This window comes from Penicillium cinerascens (genome assembly GCF_028974065.1).
Source record: "Penicillium cinerascens strain IBT 15544 chromosome Unknown scaffold_4_segment0_segment1, whole genome shotgun sequence".
In the NCBI taxonomy this organism is placed as follows: Eukaryota; Fungi; Ascomycota; class Eurotiomycetes; order Eurotiales; family Aspergillaceae; genus Penicillium; species Penicillium cinerascens.
Window position 1 is genome coordinate 237,997 of NW_026695298.1, and position 21,923 is coordinate 259,919.

Genomic DNA, 21,923 nt, shown 5'->3' on the forward strand with positions numbered 1-21,923 from the left:
TACAAGTCTGATCTGATTCTTGGGCCCCAGTCCCTCCATACGCTTATGGTGACAGAGCTCAGGCTGCTTCATCACACACAAACCGCACATCTAATATATACCAGGCAATAGTACGACCTGATCGGGATACGATTGGCTTTGAACCAAGTGGAAAGCCGTGCCGAGCTCATTTCAACAAGGCCAATCTTCGAGCACAAGATGAGGAAAGAGGTGACAGATGCACCCCCAGGCCGGCCCGAATCACGATGCGGAGAGTTGGGAGGCTGGTGGACCGGGATGAGACCCAACGGCCGTCTCGTACGGCGTCGTGCGCGTTACTCATGCGGGAGCGTAAAGCAATACGGGGGCACTTCCAGGCCCCATATCCAACAATTGTCCCCAAGTCGGTCGAGTCGAGGCTCTTGCGCAGATCGTACAGCTTGGGAACACGACAAATGATCCGTTCCAGCGCGATGATACGTTTGGCGCTTTTGCGAGAAGGTCGAGGACCGGTAAGCTGCATGAGAACTTCATTAGGATCTATGAGGGGGCAAACGTCAAGTTCATGAGATTATCTTAATTGCATTAAAACAATATGAACCCGAAACGAAATAAACAAAGGGTCCGAGAAGACAGAATAGACAGGAGGTAAAGGTAGAAAGGTAAAAAGTAAAGTGAACAGTAAAGGACCACGGGAGGCATGAAAACAGATTCATCATCCGAGCGTTCCACATAGTTTTCGTGCAAGCAGTGTCGGGGCTTGATGTACATCCCAAATTACCCGACGAGTAAATGGAGGACCCTCACCACCAATCTCGCGTACCGTCAAGCATCGTTGAGAATCAACAAGATTGCAAGGCATATTTCCATTCTCATCGAATCGATGATCGTCGTTGACAGTCACCTAGTCCGGCAAGTTAGGATATTATGAGACGTGCGCGTTTAAATGGCCAGGAGAGGCTCCCGCTCGGCCTGCTGAGCCGGCTCGGTCAACTCCACGGACTGGGCAAGGGGCTCGACCTTGGGGGCTTCCGGGAAGTCCTCGGTCTTGATCACGGGCTCCGAGACGGGCTCAGTCTTCACGGGGGTCGGGGCAACCTTGCTCATCTCGGGAGAGGCGGACCGGCGGCCGATATACTCCTGAGCCTTGGAGCTGTACTCGCCGACGTACTGCTTCATGACGCCGGTGGCGTGGGAGGTGTGTTCGCCGGCCAGATCCTTCAGTTGGTTGGTCTGGGAGCTGACGATAGACTGGAGGTTGGCGATCTGCTCGTCGATAATCTCACGGTTGCTGATGTATACCAGGGGACCGAAGTAGGCGATGGTCACGGAAATCACGGCCAGGCCCCAGATCGGGACGAAGCGGATCAGCCAGTAGCCGGTGAAGGCTGCGAGGAAAGCCTGCGACACGTTAAACATTCATTCCTGTATCCACGGGGCAGCCATCAAATACATACACCGACGGTGTGGGCGGCATTCTCGGCGAACAGGATGCGCTGGAACTCGATCAGGAAGAAGTCCGCGAGCTGCGACAGGTCCTCAAAAATGGCCTCATGTGTCTCCTTGGGGATGGTGTAGTAGCGGCGGGGACGGAAAGAGCTAGCGATACCCTGCTTGAGAATGACATGGCCGACAATCTCAACCGTGGCGGTCACTGCGAGACAAAGTCAGTTGCCCACTCCGGAAACTACCGATCACGCGACCAACTCACATCCCAACGACATGTACAAAATCTTGAAGGCCCAGCGGAGGAGAGGCAGGTAGCGGGCGGCGAAAATTAAGCCGACAACGCTGGCGTAGGAAACGGCGGTCGCACGGGGTTGCTCCCACTGTACACAGGAGGGGGTCAGCAAAACAGATGACACAACTGAAGAGTCTCGCGGCAACTCACGCTCAACAGGCTATACAGCAAGGAGTGGTAGTCTGCACGTCAATCAGCTTTTTGCTACCCCTATCACCCGAACCTCTGTTCGGTTAGGCCAACACATACGGGTCAAAGGCTGGTCATTGTCGGTGGTAGTCGAGGGGGTCACCCGTGAGTTTTTCAGGTTGCGAAGCTCGCCGCTGGTCTTGGAAGCTTCAGACTTGACGGTATCGATAACCGGGCCTAGAAAAGTACGCATTAGATGGAATGGTTCAGGAAGCCCTCCGCACACCCGTGGAGAGTTTGGATTACCCTTTGTCACCACATCGCTGAGGCCTGCACCCAGGGGAGTACGGGGTCAGTCCAGGGTCATTTAAGGGAGATGGAAGCTGAAGAATAGGGAGAGAGTATAAACTGCAGAGCTAGTTAGCATCACCGAGCAGCAGGAATCAATAGGAGTTGTTAGGGTCGCTGCGAACCTTACTGCCCGTGTTTGGATAGCTAACGTCACCAGAGTCGGCCATGGCGAATCAAAGAAGTCAAGGTAGGTCACAGAGAAGAGATACCGGAGACTGGAGTTCGAGCAAAGGGGAAGGTGGAAATGGTGAAAGGAAAAGGAGCGCGATAAGAGAATTGTTTTGGTGTGATGGAACTCCCCGATTGTCATGTGCGTTCCGCCCAAATTTCCTGCCGAACACCTCTTGATGATGTCAATGTGTCCAAGGCATCAATGCTTTCCCTCTCGTGAATTACCGGTTCTACCTCTCTGAGTATTCATATCCCCCGTCAAGGCTTCTCCTCGGGTCCCTGAGAGCAGGTCCGTGATCCTCCGTGCATCGCCCAATCTGGACTCGTCAAAAGTACGAATGTTCTGGACAGCTCGCACTTGTGACTCGCGGCCAGCTCATCGGCCCATGCGCGGTGCATTTTTCACGCGTTCATGGGTGCCTAGTCAAGTGCCCACTGGAAAAGATCTTGCTCGGACCTCGACAACCTGGAGCCGGCAACCCTTATGATGTCTCTTTCTTTCCGAGAGCCTCGATATACCGATGGTCTCGAAGCTTTCTTTCTCTTCAATTTCGGCGTTGTTTACTAGTTGCCGCAGATGGGAATAGTGGCCTGCGATGGCGCAACAGGTGCCCAATTCTCATCGACTATTCTGATTCCATTGGTCGGAAAGATTTGAATTCCTTATTCCCTCGTATCTTGCTTGCCCTGTTGACTGGAAATCGGCGTTTTGTCATCTATTGTGATATAGTCTGCATATAGATCTCCGTAGACAAACCCACTGTCGGTATACACATCCACTGCAGCTGCGCAGGGAGTGATCATCAATCTCAGAATCAACTAGTTTATGGCTTCGCCCCAGTGCAACTCTGTACATTATACGTAGAAGACCTCGACCCAGACCCGACCCGACAGGCCATTGCACGAAGTCCTCCCACGATGATGTAGACGTTGTGTGACCCTCCATGACGCAGGCTCTCGTCAACGAACATTCGAATCTGCAAGAGACCCACGCTCAGATCAGATACTTAAAGAAGACCAAATATCGGTTCAATCCAATTTAAAGAATAGGTGACGGAGCCATATAGAGAACATCATAAAAAAGGTGGCTTGGTCACGCTTCCAAATAACTCGATGTCGGTTGGGCGGATTCCCCGCATCGTTCACCCTCAAAACTCCCGGTAAAAACACGAAGCATGAGACGACGCCTCGGTCGCTTGAACAGAGTTCCTCACGCAAAAATGGAACCCAATCTCTCGCCTGCATACTTTATAGACTATGCAGATCAGAACCAGAGTGGTCTTTTCTCTGTTCTCCCTCCGGAGATCCGCTCGGAGATATTTGCATTCGCCCTGGCCAGTGCCCCCGACACCACACAACCTATCGGCCAGGATGAGTATTGTACAAGACCGGGGTATGAAACCCGTCATTTTTGCTGGACACAACTTCTTCGAACCTGCAAACGAGTTTACATGGAGGCTTGGTTCATGCCGTTCATCTGGTCGGAGCATACCTTCTACATGGCCCGGGCGGAGCGTTCGCCTCGCCGAACGATGTCTGTCGAAAAGATGCAAGAATGTCTTGACTTGATCCATCGTCGACATGGAGAGGTGCACGGCGGACATGTTCGACTATTCGCACAGCTTTTCATGCTCGAAAACTCACGTACCTTCATGGGGCTCTTCACCATGCATCACTTTCATCCCACATCCGTCACCATCACTTTACGCTACACTGATACCTGGGAGTGGGAAGGAAACCGAGCTCTTCATATCTCAGGCAAATGGTGTAAATGGATGGTACTGCCGGAGAGTGTGACGAGCTTTAAAATGGACATCGAAAGCATCGAGCGACGCAAAGAGGAGGTGGACTACATCGCAAACGAAGCCGCGGAAAAATGGCACTTCAAGCGTACCGATGGTACTAATCTACTTGCTCAGCCATCTGACATTTCTATCTCCCAGTGGACGGGCAGTTCCATCCTGGGCAGCAGGCGATGGGTGCGAGATGAAGTGCGGCCTGGGCAGCTCGACTACTATGTTGCGACAGTAACCTGGCGGCCTTCACGGGGGTCCATAGGTGCTCGCCCAGAGAGGACCCCGGACCTTACGGTCAAATGGACTCGACCTTTGCCTCGCAATCTGGGATATGATTGTCTCCCAGAAGATACATTGCAGAGACTTAACATCTCCATGGACACCCCCGCTGAGGAGGCAGTGACGCAATTTGCTACTTTGACTGTCACGGAGAGGTCATTGGTTCTCATGTGAATGCCGCTGTAGATGTCAATCACCTTTAGAAAAAATGAAAATAAAAACCCCAATCACCGAAAGAGACCAAAAACGAAATGCAGAATCTTAGCGTGTAATCACGTGAACGCGAGGTGCGCGCTTCCTAGCTTGGATGTGTGTTTTGATCCTCGATTAACCTTCATTCCCGACGCCAACCTCGATATCCCACGCCCATTCGACTCCCGATGACTAGCCACCTGCAATAATCGTGTGTCTATAGCTCGAAATCAACATCTATCGCGCCCACCAACCCCGGTTTTTCCCCCGACACCAGGCGCGTTGTTTACATCATGGCCGCAGCCGGCGCGCGGGCACAAAAGCCCGTCGGCTCTGCCGCATGGATCGCGGCAGAGAAAGAGAACGTGACGGAGCTGCTCGAACAAGAGATGGAGGAGGTCGAATACCCCGTTCGACACGAAATGGATTGGTTGAACGAACATATGACGGAGATCTTCTCTAACGGCCAAGCGTGAGTCGCGACCAGTCACTCCGGGCGGGCATTGACCTCAAGGCTGACCTTCATCCCAGAAACTTTACGGATGTGTTCAAAACCCCTGGGAAGATGAGAGGCAAGACTCCTCGCACAGCTCGGAAGCGAAATGCGGAAGAAAACCGAGTGGTGAGTCCCGTGGTTCCGTCACCCACAATCGTGGTCAGCCTAACCCACCACCTGCAGCCACTGAGCGAGATATTCTCATCTGCTCATAAACAAACGGAGAACAATACTATCAGTCCCAGTCCGTTCATTCACCGTGTGATCTCGAAAACAGCCGCCTCCGCGGCCCCGGCTACAACATCAGCCGCTCCCCGCATCAACGAAGTAGGAAAGATGTCACACCCCCAATATCCAGACCTCAGTCAGAACTTGAACTCTTTCCCGAAGTATAATACAGACTCGGGCTATTATGGCATGGAGGATGACGACGACGTGGTTTTGCCAGGCTCGCAACCAGACACTCAGATGTCTACACAACCTTTGGAGGCGGACGAGCCCCTGGAAGTGAATACCCAGGCCGATGTCTCGATAAGCCAGCAGACGGCAGACGACTCATTCCATTCTGCGCAGGAGAATGTTCGTGCCCGCGGGGAGACTGTCGAGCCGATCAATACAGATACGACCCCGAGGCAAGAGCGTACTACCCGCTCGAAGGAGACTCGTTCTAAGGAGGCCAAATCCAAAGATGTGGAATCTGAGGTGACCACCACACCTACAGTCACGGCACAGCCAAAGCACAAGCAACAAGAGAGAGCAGCGATTCAACAGAAAGCCAAGCCGCAAAAGGTTGACGAGCTGACTTCGAAGTCTAACCCTTCACCGAAGCAGGCCTCGGCCGCTGAGCCTCCCAAGGCGCAAGAACCCCAATATGAGGGCGTGGAAATGGAAGAGACCGCAATGGAAGAGGCAACAAAGGAAGACACTGTTCTTGACGATATTGACGATATCGGATCCCCCTCGGACGGTTCTACTCCCGAAAGGCTGCCAGTGCGGAAGAGCAGTCTGAGTTTCGCCTCTCTCCCTGCGCGGGAACCTCTTACCAAGAGCATGGGAGGCTCAAGACTCTCTCGTACTAGTCACATTGACCTTCCCAAGCTCAACAACGCGAGTCGCCTCAGCTACTTTGGACGACAAACTGGAGGCCATAAAACAGCACAGGCTACATCCGATGATAATGTTGCCGATTCCGGCTCTATGGATGTCGATGATGAGAAAGAGCAAGGCGAGGACACGGATATGGATCCGGCTAGCAAAATGCAGAACAAGAAGTCTGCGCAAAGCCTCCATGAAAGGATCAGCATGCTCGGCAAACACCATCCATCTCGACCCGGAAAGTCAATTCCATCCATCGCTGGCTTATCTACTGGCCAGTCTGCTGTTCAGGTAGCCTATCCAGACTTGCCAGCCTCCAAGCCAGAGGCAAAGCAAGAGTCCAGCCAGAAGACGCGTGAGCCCGTGGCGCCGGAACCAACAGTGGGTGATGAGGGCGACTGGATCAAGCCTTTGGGCTCGCCCAGCCGACCGACCCTTTCGAAAAGTAAGACTACGGACGTCATGGAGAAACTCTTTGATATGGATCGAGACTCGGCGGCCGGAAAGAAAGACGCTTCTTCGGAGAAGAAACAGCATTCTGCAGAGTCGGAGCGGCCCAAGACAGCAACTTCAATTTTCTCATCTCCTCGCCCACGTGGTCACCAGCAAAGCGCATCTACGTCTAATATTGCTGTTGCTACCTCCTCCTCCACCACTCCTACTGGATCTCCTAGGCGCTTCGACGGACCGCTAAGTGCTTCAAAGATGAGACTTCAGTCCATCATGAAGTCTGCCAAGGGCCTGTTCTCCAGCACTGGCAGCACAGGAAGAGTCGACAATTCGTCTCCCAAGCAGACAAGCGCTGAAGTCGATGATAAATATGATCAAGAAGGAACCCAGTCGCACCAGATCTCTAGCCCACCACGACAAGAGACCCGCCGGACACGAAGCTCCACTGAGAAGGAAGAGAAGCGTCTGCAGAAGGAGCGCGAGGACCGTGAGGAACGTGAGGAGCGCCAGGAAGAAGAGGCACGGCAGGAGAAAGCCCGGGAGCAGGAGAGACAACGAGCTCAACAACTCAAGGCTGCTGAAGATAAGTCGTCTGTCGAGCCGGAGGAGCGAGCATCGCAGAAGTCGACGCAATCGCAGCGACAACAGCCTCGCAGGCCTGAGTCGACCCATGAGAGTTCCAAATACTCCATTCCCCAACTCAAGCAAAACGATCGTCGCCCCAAGCCGACCCGTGAACCGGTCCAAAAACCCGAGCCCCAGCCGGTCTCGATTCGCGTGGGAAGTACACTATCCCGTATGCCAATGCCCTCATCTTCAGTTTCGAGCGTCCAAGAGACAAATGCTCCTGCCCCTGCCCCTATGCCCAAGACAACCCTGAAGAAGAAGGCCAGCAACCAATCACTTCAAACCTCTTCCTCCACGGGCAGCTTCAAGAGCACCATCTCCAGTCAAACGCAACCGCAGCGCAAGGCTCAGCTCGCAAGTGAAAGGAAGAGGGAACAGGAAGAGCGCCGAAAGGAAGAGCAAAAGCGTGAGCAGGAACGCAAGCGCGCAGCTCAACAACAACAGGAAGAGGCTCGTCGGCAAGAGATGCGCAGTCGTGCTGAGAGTCGTGCCGAAAGTCGTGCCGAAGCTGAGCGAGAGCGTCGGGAGCGATCTGCTCAGGAAGACCCCAAGAAGGCTGCTCAGATGCAAGCGATTGAAAAGCGACGACTGGAGAATGCCCGGAGGCACGAGAGACAGGGTAGCCAGCAGGCCACCAATGAGGTATGCATGCCCTTCTGTGGACCTTTTGACAATGTTGCTAATGAGAGGCAGGGTCCGATGCTGCAGCACGAGAGGGCGCCCTCTCAGTCTCAACGGAATGATCTGGGAGCGACGAGACCGCCATCTCGCTTGGGCTCAACCCAGCAGTATCGACCAATCAACCCGCCGGCTCCCAACCCAGCCAAGCCGCCCAAGAGGCCCCAGGACGAAGAAGGTGGTCATCGTCCAGCAGTTACCAAGCCTAGTAATGTGCAGGCTTCTGGTGAATTCAAGCGACGGAAGACGGACGATGAACACAACCCTATGCAGTCGGTGCGACCTCCGATGCAGCCGCCGATCCGCCAGTCTGGTGCTCGCAAGGTATGTACTTGTATCTTCTCATGACAACTCCGACGGACCTAGTGTTAACTTAGGAACCCGCATAGGCCCCGTCTATGTTTGGGTTGTCCGGCATGGGACAACCACCTTCAAAGTATCCGCCGCCCCAGCGGCCCCTTCACCCTGGGGATCACTCCAAATATGCGACAGGTAAGATTCCGTTTGCCGAGCCAATTCACGCTCCGCCACCTGCGCAGAAGCCGTCTGCACCGAGCTCTGCTCAGCGACCCCCGCCCGTGGCAAAGCCATCGCCGAAATACCCCAATGGTGAGAACATCCACCTTCCTGAAATCGCCACGGACAGCGAGGACGAGGACTCGGACTCTGAATTGCTCCCCGTACCCAACTGGGCCCAGCCCAAGGTGCTGGAGGATCTTCTGCGTCACCAGGACGGAATGGAAGTCGACTCGATCTTCGGTCCTATTGCACCCTTCTCTTTGGAGGACACCTTCAAGACCGACAAGAGGATCAAGAAATTCCGTGACCGCACCAGTAGTGCAAACTGGAATGGACCGGACGGACTTACCCAGGATGAGATTCGGAAAGACATCGCAGAGCGACAACGGCTACGGCTCAACGGCGGATGGTCCTTCAATTCATGAACGGCTGGACCGTGTACTGGCTATTAAAGCGTTCCGTACAGGATTGAAATTTCATTGTGAACAGCAGTGGCAGACATGGAGTATTTTCTTTGCAGAGATGGTGTTCTTGGTGTTTGGGAGGCTTGATTTGTCGGCGTTCAATCTTGTATTTTTACCCTGCTACGAGATGTTATTTGCTCTGATCTTAGACCACAGTCGCATACACATCCGCCGGTGCATATGGCTATTAATCGGACTTTTCCCTGGGACCGTTATCATTCTATATTCACATTGGTCAAATGGCACTCGAAGTATAGACTTAAAGTATAGTCTTAGCTGTTTCAATATTCTGCTGTCCTCGTTCCAATAACATGAAGTCGAGTGTAAACCGTGGGAAGAGTCAGCTACGGCAGATACATGTGTAGATAGTTAATAGAGCATTCATTGCCATACCATTACATGACCCAGCATCATTGGTCTAGTGGTAGAATTCGTCGTTGCCATCGACGAGGCCCGTGTTCGATTCACGGATGATGCAAACTCAATTTTCTTTTTGTCTTTTTAGCACAGTCATGGCGCTCGCGCTATGCACTTCATTTTTCGTATCATTTTGCATTTTAGTTTCTCGTAATTTGTTTCAACCCGCTTTCAATATACATTCGGTTGTTTGTTAGTACGTTTGGTTTTACATCCAAGTTGGCTAGATAGGCCCGGGGCATCCCGCAAATATATAATTGTTAACAGCTAACAGACTTGAAAGCTTCCAAGATACAATATCGCAATAAATATGTAATAATTTTGGATGATGATCGATACTCCCACGAGAAAGATTTCGATTATGTAGATTGCACCTGGGCATCGTGGAATTTTTTGATTTTGTACTCAAGTGGCCCTCTACCCAGACCGCAAATCACACCATACGCGACCCTGGAAGAGACCAGATCCAGTGATTAAATAAAAGCCCCAACCCAGCCCAACCTAGTCGCGCCGTCAATCCAAATATTGTACAAGACACCAAGCTACCCAAAAGACCAAATCTAGTTAGGTCTATTCCATGTCGGGTTCCATGTCGCTAGCTCCACCCTCCAAGCCTTCGTCCATTGCATCGGGGTTCAGGTTTGCGGCGTCGGGAGAGATGCCGAGCTTGTCACCGGACTTATCGTGGGAGATAGTGCGCCAGCCCGCAGAGATGGATGGGTCTTTGAGATACTCAGACATGGGGAACTGTACGTGAAAATGTTAGACCTGCGCATGTGTTTATCAGAGTAATCCAGTAGTTACTTACGTAGTGATCGTTCTTCTTCATAGTCACTACCCACGGAACGTTGTCGAAGGTAACGGCACGAAGACGGAAGTAGGTGTTGTCCGGGATCTGGCGAACTTGCTTGACAAAGCTATCGAGATTGGGCGTTGGGACACCGTTGACAGCAGTGATGAAGTTGGTAGGGGCGAGACCGTAGTGGTAGGCAGGAGAGCCGCGGCTCTAAGAACATGGTTAGCCATACTTGTCAACTCGAGGTAGGAAGATCGCTACTTACTCTTGCGCTCACGTAGATCTCACTGTGGAGTTTGGAAATTTGTTGCCGCACAGCGTGATGGGGCTTCTGCAAAACAGCACCACAGAAGACGACAGCGCGGTCGGTCTCAAGGTCTTCTGTAGGAACGGTGGGAACTCGGATGTGCATCTCTTGACCGTTTCGGACGATCAAAGCATCTAGAGCTTCCTTCTCATACATCATGTCGAGCTCCGAGACGCGGGTGATGAGTTGACCATCCAGAGTTAGGATAATGTCGGCTTCCTGGAAGCTGTCGATGCCCTCGGTGGCAGTAAAAGTCGCCGGCGGGCAGTCAACCTTCCGGACCATAAAGAGTTGGTGTCGGGATGGGTTAGAGTGCGCAACCTTCTGAATCCACTCCTCAGAGACACCCATAATGCGAGCTTGGCTCATTTGCACGACATAACTTTCCATGTTCAAGATCCGCAGCTTGGGGGTGACGCCCTGCTGGATCTTGGAAGTGACCGGAAGCAATGACGGCGTGGCGAAACCAAGGTGGTACTCAACATCCTTGTGAGAGCTGGGCGTGCGTTCACCGAGGTAGTTTAGCCACAGCGCCTGCACCACACCGTCCTCGCCGATCAACACACCATTGGTGCACTGTCCACTGAGTCCAGTATCAACAGTGATGGCATCCAGGTTGATGGCGCGGTAGCGGGGAGCCGACGCATTTGCGGGAATTGAAACAGTGGTGATATCGGTGACGGCCGTCTTGGCCACGACAATGCGGAAGTTCTGGTTGAAACCGACGAAGATAGTGTCCTGTCCCTGCTTGATGTAGTCCGTGCTGAGTCGGGCGCTTTGCACAGGCGCATTTACGAGCTTGGGGTCATATTGGATAATACTATAGTTTTGGAGCGGGTGCAGGAAGACAACCTTGGCACCGACGATGACCGAATCGGCCACTGTGATATTGATGTCGCAAAGGTCATAGGGAACGATCGCTCTCGACACCACGACCAGACCCTTCTCGGCATCAATCACCAGGCCGAAACCTGTCTTTTTGGCTTGAGGGTATCCGTCAAGCTTCAGAGGCATGGTGCAAGAGACCCGTACGAAGCTGCGGACAATCTCAGCAGCAGCAGGCTGGCTCACACCATCCAATTGGATGAAGTCCGCCTTGCGAGGAATGGGTGGCTCGGCCGGAATGGGATCAGAGAGATCCGAGAAGTCCCAGATACCGGATTTATCATTGCGAACAGCCAGGCGCATCTTCGGATGCCAGTGACGGTCGACATAGATGATGCTAGTACCCTTGGTGTGGAGGTCTCGAATATGACGGTAGGAGATGACAACTCGCGAGCGATCAGGGATGGTCTTCATCACCTCGACGAACTCATTCAAGTTTCGAGTCGGACGCTTGTCGACGGAATCAATGATCCACCCGGACAGCGTGTTCTCCAGTTTGAAAGAACCGGCTGCCTCGCACACGTACACTCCACGGGTGGCAATAGCGTAAAGGCGAGATTGCTGGTATGAAAGGTCATGGAAAGTTCCTCCAGCCACAGTTACGAACCGATCGGGGGTGATGGCATGGAGATCCCCGACCTCACACTCCACTTCAACGTTTTCTCCTCCTCTTTGCACGAGCAACTTGACTGTCTTGCCCACACTGGAGTCCAAAATGTCATCAAGACGGACAAATTGGGTCAAAAGCTCTCCATTTACCTGCAGCAACACATCCCCTTCGAGAATCTTGCCATCTGCGGGTCCCTCGGGCAAGATAATCTCAGCTGCGAGCATGTTGGTCTCGGTAGGCGCTGCCTTTCGCACGGCCGCCTCCCACTCGGGAGTCAAACCCAAACGACGGCATTCATCGAACGGTTTGAGGATCCACTGGGTCTGGATGGTGCCTCGAGTGACAGATTTGCTCTGGCGGATGCATTCCAAGGCACGAAGCGGGCGATCCAGCGGCAAGAAATAGTCGGTTGCAGCACCATCGGCTCGACCACCAGCTTGCAAGGCTACGGCATGGCCGTCAATATTCACGACAGGACTTCCGGAACTACCGCCACTGGCAGCAGCCGCAGCCTGGATGTAGTTTGTGTTGAAGTCACTGTATCCCTCACCATACTCCGGTGCATTACGGTCCAATCGACTGATCACACCGGACAAAATGCTCAGCTTCTCACCCGCATCGTTACCAACCACGCGAATCTCGGCACCAACTCGAGCAGCGTCCGGCTGAAGCTTGAGCTCGGTCAAGTTCATGTATCGGATGGCCTTGGGGTCAAACTGGAGAATGCCGAAATCGTGAACGGGGTCTCGATAGACAGGACGGACGTCACACTAACAATCAAATAAAAGAATTAATAACCGCTGAATGCTTCATCCTGCCCGCCGAAAAGACTTACCTCCTCGTGGTTATCAAAGATGACGTATCCCCAGAATGGACCAGCGCACACCACATGTCGATTCGTCAAGATATATCCGCGCTCAGCATCAACGACGAAACCAGTCGCTTGACTGCTCATGGAAAGCTCGGTGTCAAAAGAGCAGGTCTGACAGAAGTGGATAGACACGACGCTCTTGACCACGGTCTCAATGGTGGCCTGCCATTCGGGCGAGTCTGCTTGCGCCGGGCCAACAGGTATCATGCGGCTAGCATCGTCATCCTCCTCGATATCGTATACCGTTCCATTGGCCGGGGTTGAGTCTCCGGGGGTTAGCGCCGATCCCTCAGGCTTGAGGTGCTTGACCGGCCGCTCCGCAGCACCGGCGACAGCGCTGCGCTTGCGCTTGGCGCCGATGTCACCACTTGCGTCCATTATCCGAGCAATCGATAGAGGCGATCGGGAGGAAGGTTGAGCTCGGAGGAAGGTCGGAGAAGGAAGTTGGTGGAAAGAAGAGGTTTGGCGGGAGAAACGACGGTGGGAAGGCGGAGAAGGTAACAAAACAGCAGCAACAGGCCAATGCACAGTAGATACAGATAGCTTGAGGCTTCTTCTGCACACCAACCAAGACATTCGCAAAGCCGCAGAGGTCCTCCGTAGCTCCAGGCGCGTTTGGATGAGGCGGAGTGGAGGAGAAGCGCTGATTGGGCGGTGGCCGCTCACACGATGCGATCATTCGGCGAAGCCACGCGCCGATCTTCGTCGCTATTTATGTATACTTTTTACGGAGAGGTGTGGTTAGCGATACGTAGTATCAAGATCAATGTCAAGTGCATTTGCATAGGCTGAACTGGAATACATCTATTGTTAGAGGGCCAACTTCCAAGTCCCTCAAGGGTCCCGTCCCATTCCAAATGACCCTTAGCGGCCCTATCCCTGCTCGAGACTCCTTGGTGGTGACATCCGGGCCACAGCTACCAGGGCAGGTGCTCATACAGTGACACTAACAGGGTGGGAGAGCGGGGAGCTTTGCGGGAGGCGCCGTCCCAGGCTTTTGCAGCATGGAGGGGGGGGCACATGAGTCCGGGTTTGTCCGCATGACCGGCGGATCGGAGACGGAGATCATCTAGCACTGAATCGGAAGTCGTTTTTCCCCACAAGGAAGAGATACGGCACCAAGTTCCGGCCTTCAAACCACTGACTCCGACACGGGCGATGGACTTGGGCCACCGTTGCCCTGATTCATCCCCGGGCTAAGGGTTTGAGGTGTGCCGCCTTGACTCGAGCGCGGGAACAATTCGTTCAGCCTGCTGTACAAGTCGTTGACGGCGGGCACGCTCGTGGGGGCAGTCAAAATAGCTGGGGCCTGGGGAACGGCACCACCCGGTTTCTTCGCCCGCTCCGCGACCGTCGCAAGATACGCTAGGTTGGCTTGCAACCGTCGCATGCATTCAATATATTCCTGGCTCGGCTTCTGCGGGGTGGGTTTGGGAGCGTCACTCTGCTCTGCGTTCGCGTCCGCGGTAGGTGCAGTGCCTGCCTTCCCGGCCGCTTGCAGATTCACCACCTCCTGCAGTAGGGTCGAGTTGATCTCGAGAAGAATGGTCACCCGGGCCTTCTCCCGTGCTGCTGCTTGGGCCTGGACCTGAGCTTGGACATGAGCTTGAGCTTGAGCTTGAGCTTGAGCTTGAGCTTGGGCCTGGGCCTGGATGGGGGTTCCGGGCTGGGTGGTTTGAGGCGAGTTCATCTGGGAGTTCATCTGCGGGGGCTTCGATTGATTGGCGAGCATGTTCGCATTTATGGTAGCCATGTTCTGGTTGAAAGTTTGCTGGACAGCGGAGGGTTGATTCGGTGTGTTGCCGGGCTGAGTGTACTGAGGCATTGATGCCGGGACGGTAGGCTGGTTGAACGACGCCGAGAAAGCGTCCATAGGCCCTGTTGTCACGTTAGCGGTCAGATTCCACGTCAATCAGCGATAGGCTCGCCACCCAGGATGCCTCGACTGCATTAAGTCCGAGACGGGCGAATCGCAGCGGCCAGGATCGCCAAGGCCAAAGTCGAAGCGAAAACTGGCGCCATCAACGATGACAATTGCAGCTGCAGGTTCCAGCGGGGAAAAGCAAGTGCGTTCCGTGAGGAGCCAGGGGAATAGTTTCAGCCCTATCTTAAGCCTCAGGCGGACTGTGCTTTTTTGATCCTAGGAGCTTCTAGAGCAGTAGGTCGACCCCGCTGAAGGTGACAGGTGTGCAGGGCTAATCATAGAAAGGGGGGGAAAAAGGGGGAACCGCGTACCAGACGACTGTTGGGGAAACCCTGAGGGCATCATAGCTCCACCGGGACCGCCTGGCTGCAGTGGCATGGCGCCAAAGGAATGTTGCTGCTGTCCAGGCTGTTGCGGTGTCTTGGGTTGGGGGTACTGGGGGATCGAATTCGGATAGAACGCCATTTGGTTCTGGGGGCTTTGGGTCGGCACGGGATAGCCAGCGTGAAAGCCAGCATTGGGGTCCATCGTGTAATAAGGCGTGCCCATCACAGTGCCGAACTATTGGCGTCAGAAGGGGGCCGGGGCGTCAGAGTTGGCCCGCTATAATCCCGTTCTTTTGTCTGGCCCTATCGCGCTTCTTTGAATCTAGGGTAGCAAGAAGGGGGGTGCCTGAATTACGCACGCCGCACGGACTATCGGATAGTGCGAAGGGAGACCAGCCAGGCGTTGGACGTTCGCGGGAATCCAGGGATAGGCGGGATCGCGGAAATGAGGCGGCAGAGGGTTCTGGATTGAGCGAAGGAAGGGAGCTCGAAAACCAGGAACGATAATTGGTCCAGGGAGCAGAGAAAGGCAGGGGGGTGCTAGAACACGATCGGCCTTCTCTTTGACACAGCTGGACTGGGAGCAACGACAGATTTTGGTGGGCGTGGTCCGGATTCAGAGTGATCAGCCGTGGGCGGACGGGCTAATGCAGCGGAGCCTTTTCGGTTGGTGTGGGGACACGGACCCGTTGGGCGGTGATTATTTGGCTGCTGGACTTGCGATATTGCGGGTTGATTGTGTATGGTCGTCGGATGCGATCAAGATCCTTTGACACAATTGACACTTGGGGCCAAAGTATCGGAGAGACGTGGGAAGCCGACAGAACAGGAGCGAGTCACGGGACGAGAGAAACGATCTCGTTTCACCGCTGTACAATACGAGAAACTTATAGGCTCTCGCGTGGACTTCGGGTGCGTGTGTTTTGGTATTACAATTACAAGGGAAATTTTGCATGTGATCTCAAGGCTACTCCTCTTTGGGAATATACAAACACGTGGATTCTCACAGCCTCAGGCATGAAAATCGATCTTTGGCTCCGCGGGACTTTTGCCCTGCGTTGTGGGACTTCAATTCGTCATCGTGCGTCTATAGAGCATTGATCGGCGCCACGAGAAGTCCCTTGCTCATGTACCTCATCTCACGTCTCAGCCCAAAGCACTGCGCCTCATACGGGCCTGAGATGTGGCGCCGATAGACTAGACTGTGGCTATGAGCCTTCCCTATCCATGGGATAGACTCGGATCCAAGAAGTTGGCCCCTGGCCAAGCAGGCATTTTTTCGATGGAAGACTGTCGATACACTTTTCGCTTCATCTGATTCTTGTTTTGGTGCAGGAAGGGAAGCTAGGCAATTGGCAATTGACAACTCCCTAGCCCCCGGGAGGTAGCCACCTTGCTAGCCCTCTCAAAGCTCAGCTGAATAAAGAGACTCAGTGGGCATCGGCAGACCTACTTGTCATCTATAACTTCTACATTCTATCGGTAGACTACCTTCTGCTCGAGGTGAGTGGCATAATGGTAGGTACACGGTAGTGGCACTGCCGGTGAGCGACGACTCAACCCATCAACCATAGTAATAAAGTGATGAACCCAAAGTCCTTGGCAACAAACGGCGACTTCGTACAGAACATGATATCAGATGAGGCATTAGCCCCTGATCAATTCATTGCTGCCCCAAAAACCAATCGAGGGCTTCAGATTCCCGTTGCAATCTGCAGTGTTCGTGACAAGAGGAGGGGCCGTGCTCGGGCATGCAGTTCCCACTCGACAAGGCTCATTATCTTACCAAAAGACCCACAGTCACCGTGGGAGGTTATCTGGAATGGGAATCCTGCAGCTCGCTACTGTAAGAGCGGAGTGGGCCATTGAATATCGCTGACGCCACCGGCCCGTTTTGATGGATCCAATTTTCCCGGTTTCCAGGAAATGCATGTTGGAGATCCCTTCCTTGTACGATTACAGTATGGAGCCCGGGCATTTCCAGGATGAACTGACAGCTCGTTCAGCTAGCCACAGTGAGACCTCGGAGTTCTTCCTCCCGTCATGCACTGATGTGTGGCTCATTGCCTTGACCGACAAGCGGGAGTGGTGCAGAGGCAACTATTTCTCTCATAGCATGCCGAAAACGATACATTACTATTTGTTCGTTTTCGTTCGCTTTCGTATCATGCAATGCAGCAATTGAGTCACAGTATCATCGTACCTATGATCCCGGTTCTTGGGTTGAATTGCATGGATACGACGTGAGCAACGAGGCACCGAGTATCTATCAGCCCGAAACAAACAGAATAGGTGACTGACTTGCAGTGAACTGCCGAGGATGCATATCACACCTTGCTATTTGGCTCCGGCGGTCCAATGTACGACGCAAATGAGGGGCGTGCCACACCAGGGTTGATCTTGTGCGATGCATCCAAACTCTATCAGGAGCCTTATAACGATAAGCTCTCGCCCACCTCTTTCGCCCGATGCCAAAAGGAAAAGGAAGCCCAATGGGAACTACAAAAATAGACCCTCAGGCCCAAACAGAGAACCGTTAAAGGGATTTATCAACGCTTAAGTGGTGTGGCCTACATAATTTCTTGCAGTCCGGTAAACTCTGATCGATGTTCTCCGGTACCGTATCGGCGAGCCCGAGTAAAAAGCAACGGTCCCACTTAGGACGATCTGCGATGAGCGACCGAGGAAGGATACCGGCCTGGAATGGTATGAACTCTCCGGCGAATGAGATATCTAGCAAAGTTTCATTTTCTTCGCAAAAGTCCGATCGATGGATCCGTCCCGATTAGGCTACTGGTGGCCTCAAGTTTCTCCGAGGCTAACGGCTCTCATCATCGAGATCGGCACGCTACAGTAGTGACAGCACTTCGGCGGGGACGGGGTTCGGGATTTGATCAGTGGATGTGGGCCAGAGAGCTAAGGATGAGTACCCCCAGGACTCGAAGACTGCCGACTTTAAGCTGTAAGGGAGCACATCACAGGGCGGTTATCATATTGGGAGAATTCCACGATCCCAGGCCGAGCTGAAGCCGGCCGGCCGGCCGAAAGTAACAAGCCTAGGCCGTTCGTCATGCCCAGGGGTGGCAAACAGTAGTTCAGGATAGCCAGTAGTAACTAGCCGGAGAAAATGTGGCTCTGCCCTGGATTCCACTTTGGGGGTCGCATTGACTTTCAAGGTTTCAGCTCTCCTCGCGGGGAAACCTTCTCGTCCGATGTCTAAGGCAAGGATCGGCTGTTTTGAAAACATGGCGATCGAAGGTGGACCGACTCAGCCACATCGTGGCGTCTATACCTATGGTACCTTGGTGTATTTTGGTCCCCGGTTGGACGCCGTTCGCAAGCTAGGAACTAGGTATTCCCGGCAGGGATTCCCCGCGACTAGGACGGGCTCCAGCCGGTGCATGCTGATGCTTCGACACATTGCATTACTTCACCGAATGCTCCCCGAGCACCTCACCCGGAAGAGAAATGCCTCCACGATGTACTCAATATGCTCGGAGGTACGCTGTTGATAGACATCTTCACCCCGTTGTCCTTTCCCTCTGATCATAATAAATTACACGATTTTATGGATTGTCCCAAGTCCATGGTTGGGAAGCGGAGAACGGGAAAACATTTCCCTTGAGCCAGTAATGAGGGGAACTAGGAGAACATCTACCAAGCCACGTAACCCGATGCAATTGAAAATAAAATTCAAATCTATGAATAATTCCAAAGATCGACCGAGGGGTGGCTGAGGAAAGGTCCAGCGGTGAAAGGTCTAGATATGCAAGTGTGGATCCGCGTGGAAGAAGACTCGAACCCCAATTCTCAATCGGTGATTTGATCGGCTTTCTGTGCACATTTGTATGAGGGGTTTTCACCCGGGATAGTGGTTCTGAGCTGGTCAAGACCCGATACGAGCTACCCAAGAATCCAGTCGCCTGGATAGACCCCGGAGAGAAAAAGAAAGAACCAGGATGAAGCCCGGAGAAAAATGGAGGCCATGTGGATTCAGACGGGTATCGTATAGGGAGAGATCTGAAGTTGCATGGACGCGGGCCGTCTCAACGCCCTGTGAGCCGATCTTCACAAATGAACGAAACGCCACACCGGCATTGTCTACAGGCTGGACTTAGGGTCCACATCACGCGGAACACCTAGCCTGACACCGGGGGTTGACATGGTAAGGTTAAAGATGGTTCGCAGTTGAGCATGGGGGACGTGAGATTGCCCTAGATGCCTGATTCAGTCTCCATGCTTATGCAGGCAGCCGAAAGCAGAAATCGAGGCCGTCAAAACGTCGGATAGGGCACACATAAGGCGGAGGAATCGTACTTGTGTCACAAACTGCCGCTGATCTGCATTCCAGAGCCGATACAACCGGAAACCGTTCGTAATCCGCTCGGCCTTACCTTGCTTCAGGGCAGGGAACACGCTGATTTGAGTGGAGAGTCTCGAGCTAGCACCTAGCTGATCGATAGAGCATGGGCATCTTCCAATGAGATACCATGGTCCGGCAGACTTAAGACAACCCCCCCCGGTGTGCTCCTCCCTCCATTGGTCACGCCTTGGGACAAACCCATGGTAGCTGAGGCTCCGAGTTGCGGCATGCCAAGACGATCCCTTTGTACCATAACGGAAAACACGCGGTGCGTGGGGTGTCATAACATCGGGGATCTTAGACCTAAAATTGGCGTTCCTGCGGGACTTACGATCCTTGATACTTGCAGGGCCGGTAAGAAAAAAATTACCTCCAGGAAACACGCTATGTAGTGCGTGGGCTTAGCGGCCCGGCGACTGCGTCCATGACTGTATCTTGCTACAACTCCCGGCTTTTCATCTCGCACACTTTCTCTCCTGCCTAGAGCTGGTTCTCCACACTTTCTACAGCCCCTAGGTGCGCCACAGAAGTGACGGTGGCTGAGTAGCCTGTCTATAAATCTCTGGATTCCTGGAGGTCTGGTGGGACCAAAGCGGTTAGCGATTCTCTTACTCTTTTTCCTGAGCGCCTCTGGCGTTCTTGTGCCTTCCAATCGTCAAACATGCTTCCTGGCTATAAGCCCTCCTTTTCATCTTCCGTTGGCTGCTGGGAACCGTTTGGTCTATACAATTACCCGTACAAGCTTGACTTGAGGCCTCCCTCGACGAGCCTTGGCTGCATGGTACCGTCTTTCTCTCCTGACCGCCGTCTTGGAAGGAAAGCTGACACCGGACACAGGTGCCAGCGACCATGTCAAGGCGAAATCAGCAGGGCGAGTTGACCTATCCACACTTTGCCCTCATCTATATCGACCGAGATGGCAATCTGCGCCATGAAGCATCGCGTTCTATCGCCAATAGCCGCGAAACCATCTTGTCTCCTCGTGTCACCAACGAGTTTCTCAGAGCCGTGGCCAGGTCAAGCGACCTGGGTCCGTCACATTCCCAGTGTAAGTCACATACCTGGATGCAGCTAGGATTGTTCTGACCAGAAGTAGTTGAGCCGGGCGCACAACAGGCACATCGCCCAATACAACCGAGCGAGCCGACTTCTCTCCCCCCCCAATAGGCCATGCGCCTCATGTTGCTGACATTCCGGGCATTGAAGGACACCTTCAAGTGCCGATGCCCCCTGGGCTGCCAATTCAACCGGCGTTATGGCCCGGCCAACAGGAACCATGGCCTACGCAAGTCCAGCAGCCCAGAAGGAAGCCCTGGAACGAAGAACTAAGTCTCAGCAACCAAAAGGCTACGATCTCCATCAGTGATACGGATTTCTTGCGTGGCTACTATGAGAAGGTCTTCCAAAATCTACAGCAGACGAATTGCCGAATTATAGCCAAAGCCTACGTCAAGCTCGTGGAGCCCCGCAAGCAGGTCAACTATCCGTACAACGGGCGGAAAATAGTTGCTGGTAGGACCCAGCAGCTTGAGCCCGATGCGACCAAGCCGCCATGGTGGCCGGCTGGGGTGAGCCACCGAGAGCCAGACCATCTTCCCAAAGCTGGTAATGAATCGGCCTCTTTTCCAATCATCGCGGACCATTACTGACCAGTTCTCCAGAACGCATTAGACTCTTGGTTCACATCCTTTGTGACCTGCGCGCGAGCAACGGAGTCACCGCCCGAAGACTTGAACAAGCAGAGCAGCCAATTCGTCGTCAAATCTCCCCAGCCGAGCGATTGCAGCTATTGGATGAACTATACGAGGTGAGAGAAGCGGAGGAAAAGTTTTTAGATGGTGTGGCCGGTACGTGCTCATATTATTCAGCCAATTGGAGCCTAACTCATATGCTGCAGATGAGAAAACCACGGTATCCGTGTTACGAGCGAACCTCCCAGATGCGGTAGAACTCTCTGTCCACCAGGGAGAAGCCAGCAGAAGAGCCACCCCGGCAGAAGAAGACGCTAGTCGACAGTCGACCAAAGAGACACCTAGTAGACGCAACGGACTTTTACGCAGCAACATACCACAGCCTCTACTTGTACCCAGTCCCGATTTGCCGACGAACCTAACCCCAAGCCCTCACGCCGCCACCCCAAGTCCCTCGCAATATATTCAACAAGACCTCCCCATACACCCCGGCTTCGAGCATACTTCTTCGGCATCACCACAGGACTTGAAGAGAAAACGTCCCGTTAGCGAAGCAGGCCCATCTACAAGTACCAGTCCGGCTTCTGTTCCATACTACTCTCCTGTTTTCGTGGGCTCCCAACCGTTCTTGTCAGAAAGGTATGATAACCTTGAAGGCTTGCCACAACCGGGGGGCCCGAACACGGTACAACCTGGGGCAGAAAACTTCGCAGAGAACATAGAGATCTACGGATTCCCTTACTATTTCGATAATTGAGCGTGTCAG

At 53.5% G+C, this 21,923-nt stretch overlaps 6 protein-coding genes across 6 annotated transcripts; 3 read left to right on the forward strand and 3 right to left on the reverse strand.

The window, feature by feature from the left end:
• Window positions 1-921: 921 nt before the first annotated feature.
• N7498_009181 (uncharacterized protein) lies at window positions 922-2,367 on the reverse strand (the record flags this gene model as incomplete). Its single annotated transcript, XM_058456237.1, has 7 exons — window positions 922-1,380; window positions 1,437-1,633; window positions 1,691-1,808; window positions 1,871-1,902; window positions 1,970-2,086; window positions 2,156-2,179; window positions 2,328-2,367. 7 exons carry the CDS (start codon window positions 2,365-2,367, stop codon window positions 922-924), a joined length of 987 nt encoding a protein of 328 aa, XP_058303136.1.
• A 1,224-nt stretch (window positions 2,368-3,591) lies between these two features.
• Window positions 3,592-4,620, forward strand: N7498_009182 (uncharacterized protein; the record flags this gene model as incomplete). The annotated part of the gene is made up of 1 exon (XM_058456238.1): window positions 3,592-4,620. The coding sequence occupies one exon, from the start codon at window positions 3,592-3,594 to the stop codon at window positions 4,618-4,620; it is 1,029 nt and encodes a 342-aa protein (XP_058303137.1).
• Window positions 4,621-4,931: 311 nt separating this feature from the next.
• On the forward strand, window positions 4,932-8,928 carry N7498_009183 (uncharacterized protein; the record flags this gene model as incomplete). The annotated part of the gene is made up of 5 exons (XM_058456239.1): window positions 4,932-5,110; window positions 5,170-5,260; window positions 5,318-7,948; window positions 8,000-8,308; window positions 8,374-8,928. 5 exons carry the CDS (start codon window positions 4,932-4,934, stop codon window positions 8,926-8,928), a joined length of 3,765 nt encoding a protein of 1,254 aa, XP_058303138.1.
• Window positions 8,929-9,954: 1,026 nt separating this feature from the next.
• Window positions 9,955-13,231, reverse strand: N7498_009184 (putative nuclear serine protease HtrA2/Nma111; the record flags this gene model as incomplete). Its single annotated transcript, XM_058456240.1, has 4 exons — window positions 9,955-10,131; window positions 10,193-10,390; window positions 10,446-12,752; window positions 12,818-13,231. The coding sequence occupies 4 exons, from the start codon at window positions 13,229-13,231 to the stop codon at window positions 9,955-9,957; spliced, it is 3,096 nt and encodes a 1,031-aa protein (XP_058303139.1).
• Window positions 13,232-13,985: 754 nt separating this feature from the next.
• N7498_009185 (uncharacterized protein) lies at window positions 13,986-15,436 on the reverse strand (the record flags this gene model as incomplete). Its single annotated transcript, XM_058456241.1, has 2 exons — window positions 15,089-15,436; window positions 13,986-14,731 (listed from the first exon to the last, which is right to left on the reverse strand). The coding sequence occupies exons 1-2, from the start codon at window positions 15,324-15,326 to the stop codon at window positions 13,986-13,988; spliced, it is 984 nt and encodes a 327-aa protein (XP_058303140.1). The 5' UTR covers window positions 15,327-15,436.
• A 4,691-nt stretch (window positions 15,437-20,127) lies between these two features.
• On the forward strand, window positions 20,128-21,914 carry N7498_009186 (DUF2841 domain-containing protein; the record flags this gene model as incomplete). The annotated part of the gene is made up of 5 exons (XM_058456242.1): window positions 20,128-20,247; window positions 20,304-20,514; window positions 20,634-21,071; window positions 21,128-21,313; window positions 21,364-21,914. The coding sequence occupies 5 exons, from the start codon at window positions 20,128-20,130 to the stop codon at window positions 21,912-21,914; spliced, it is 1,506 nt and encodes a 501-aa protein (XP_058303141.1).
• Window positions 21,915-21,923: the final 9 nt, after the last annotated feature.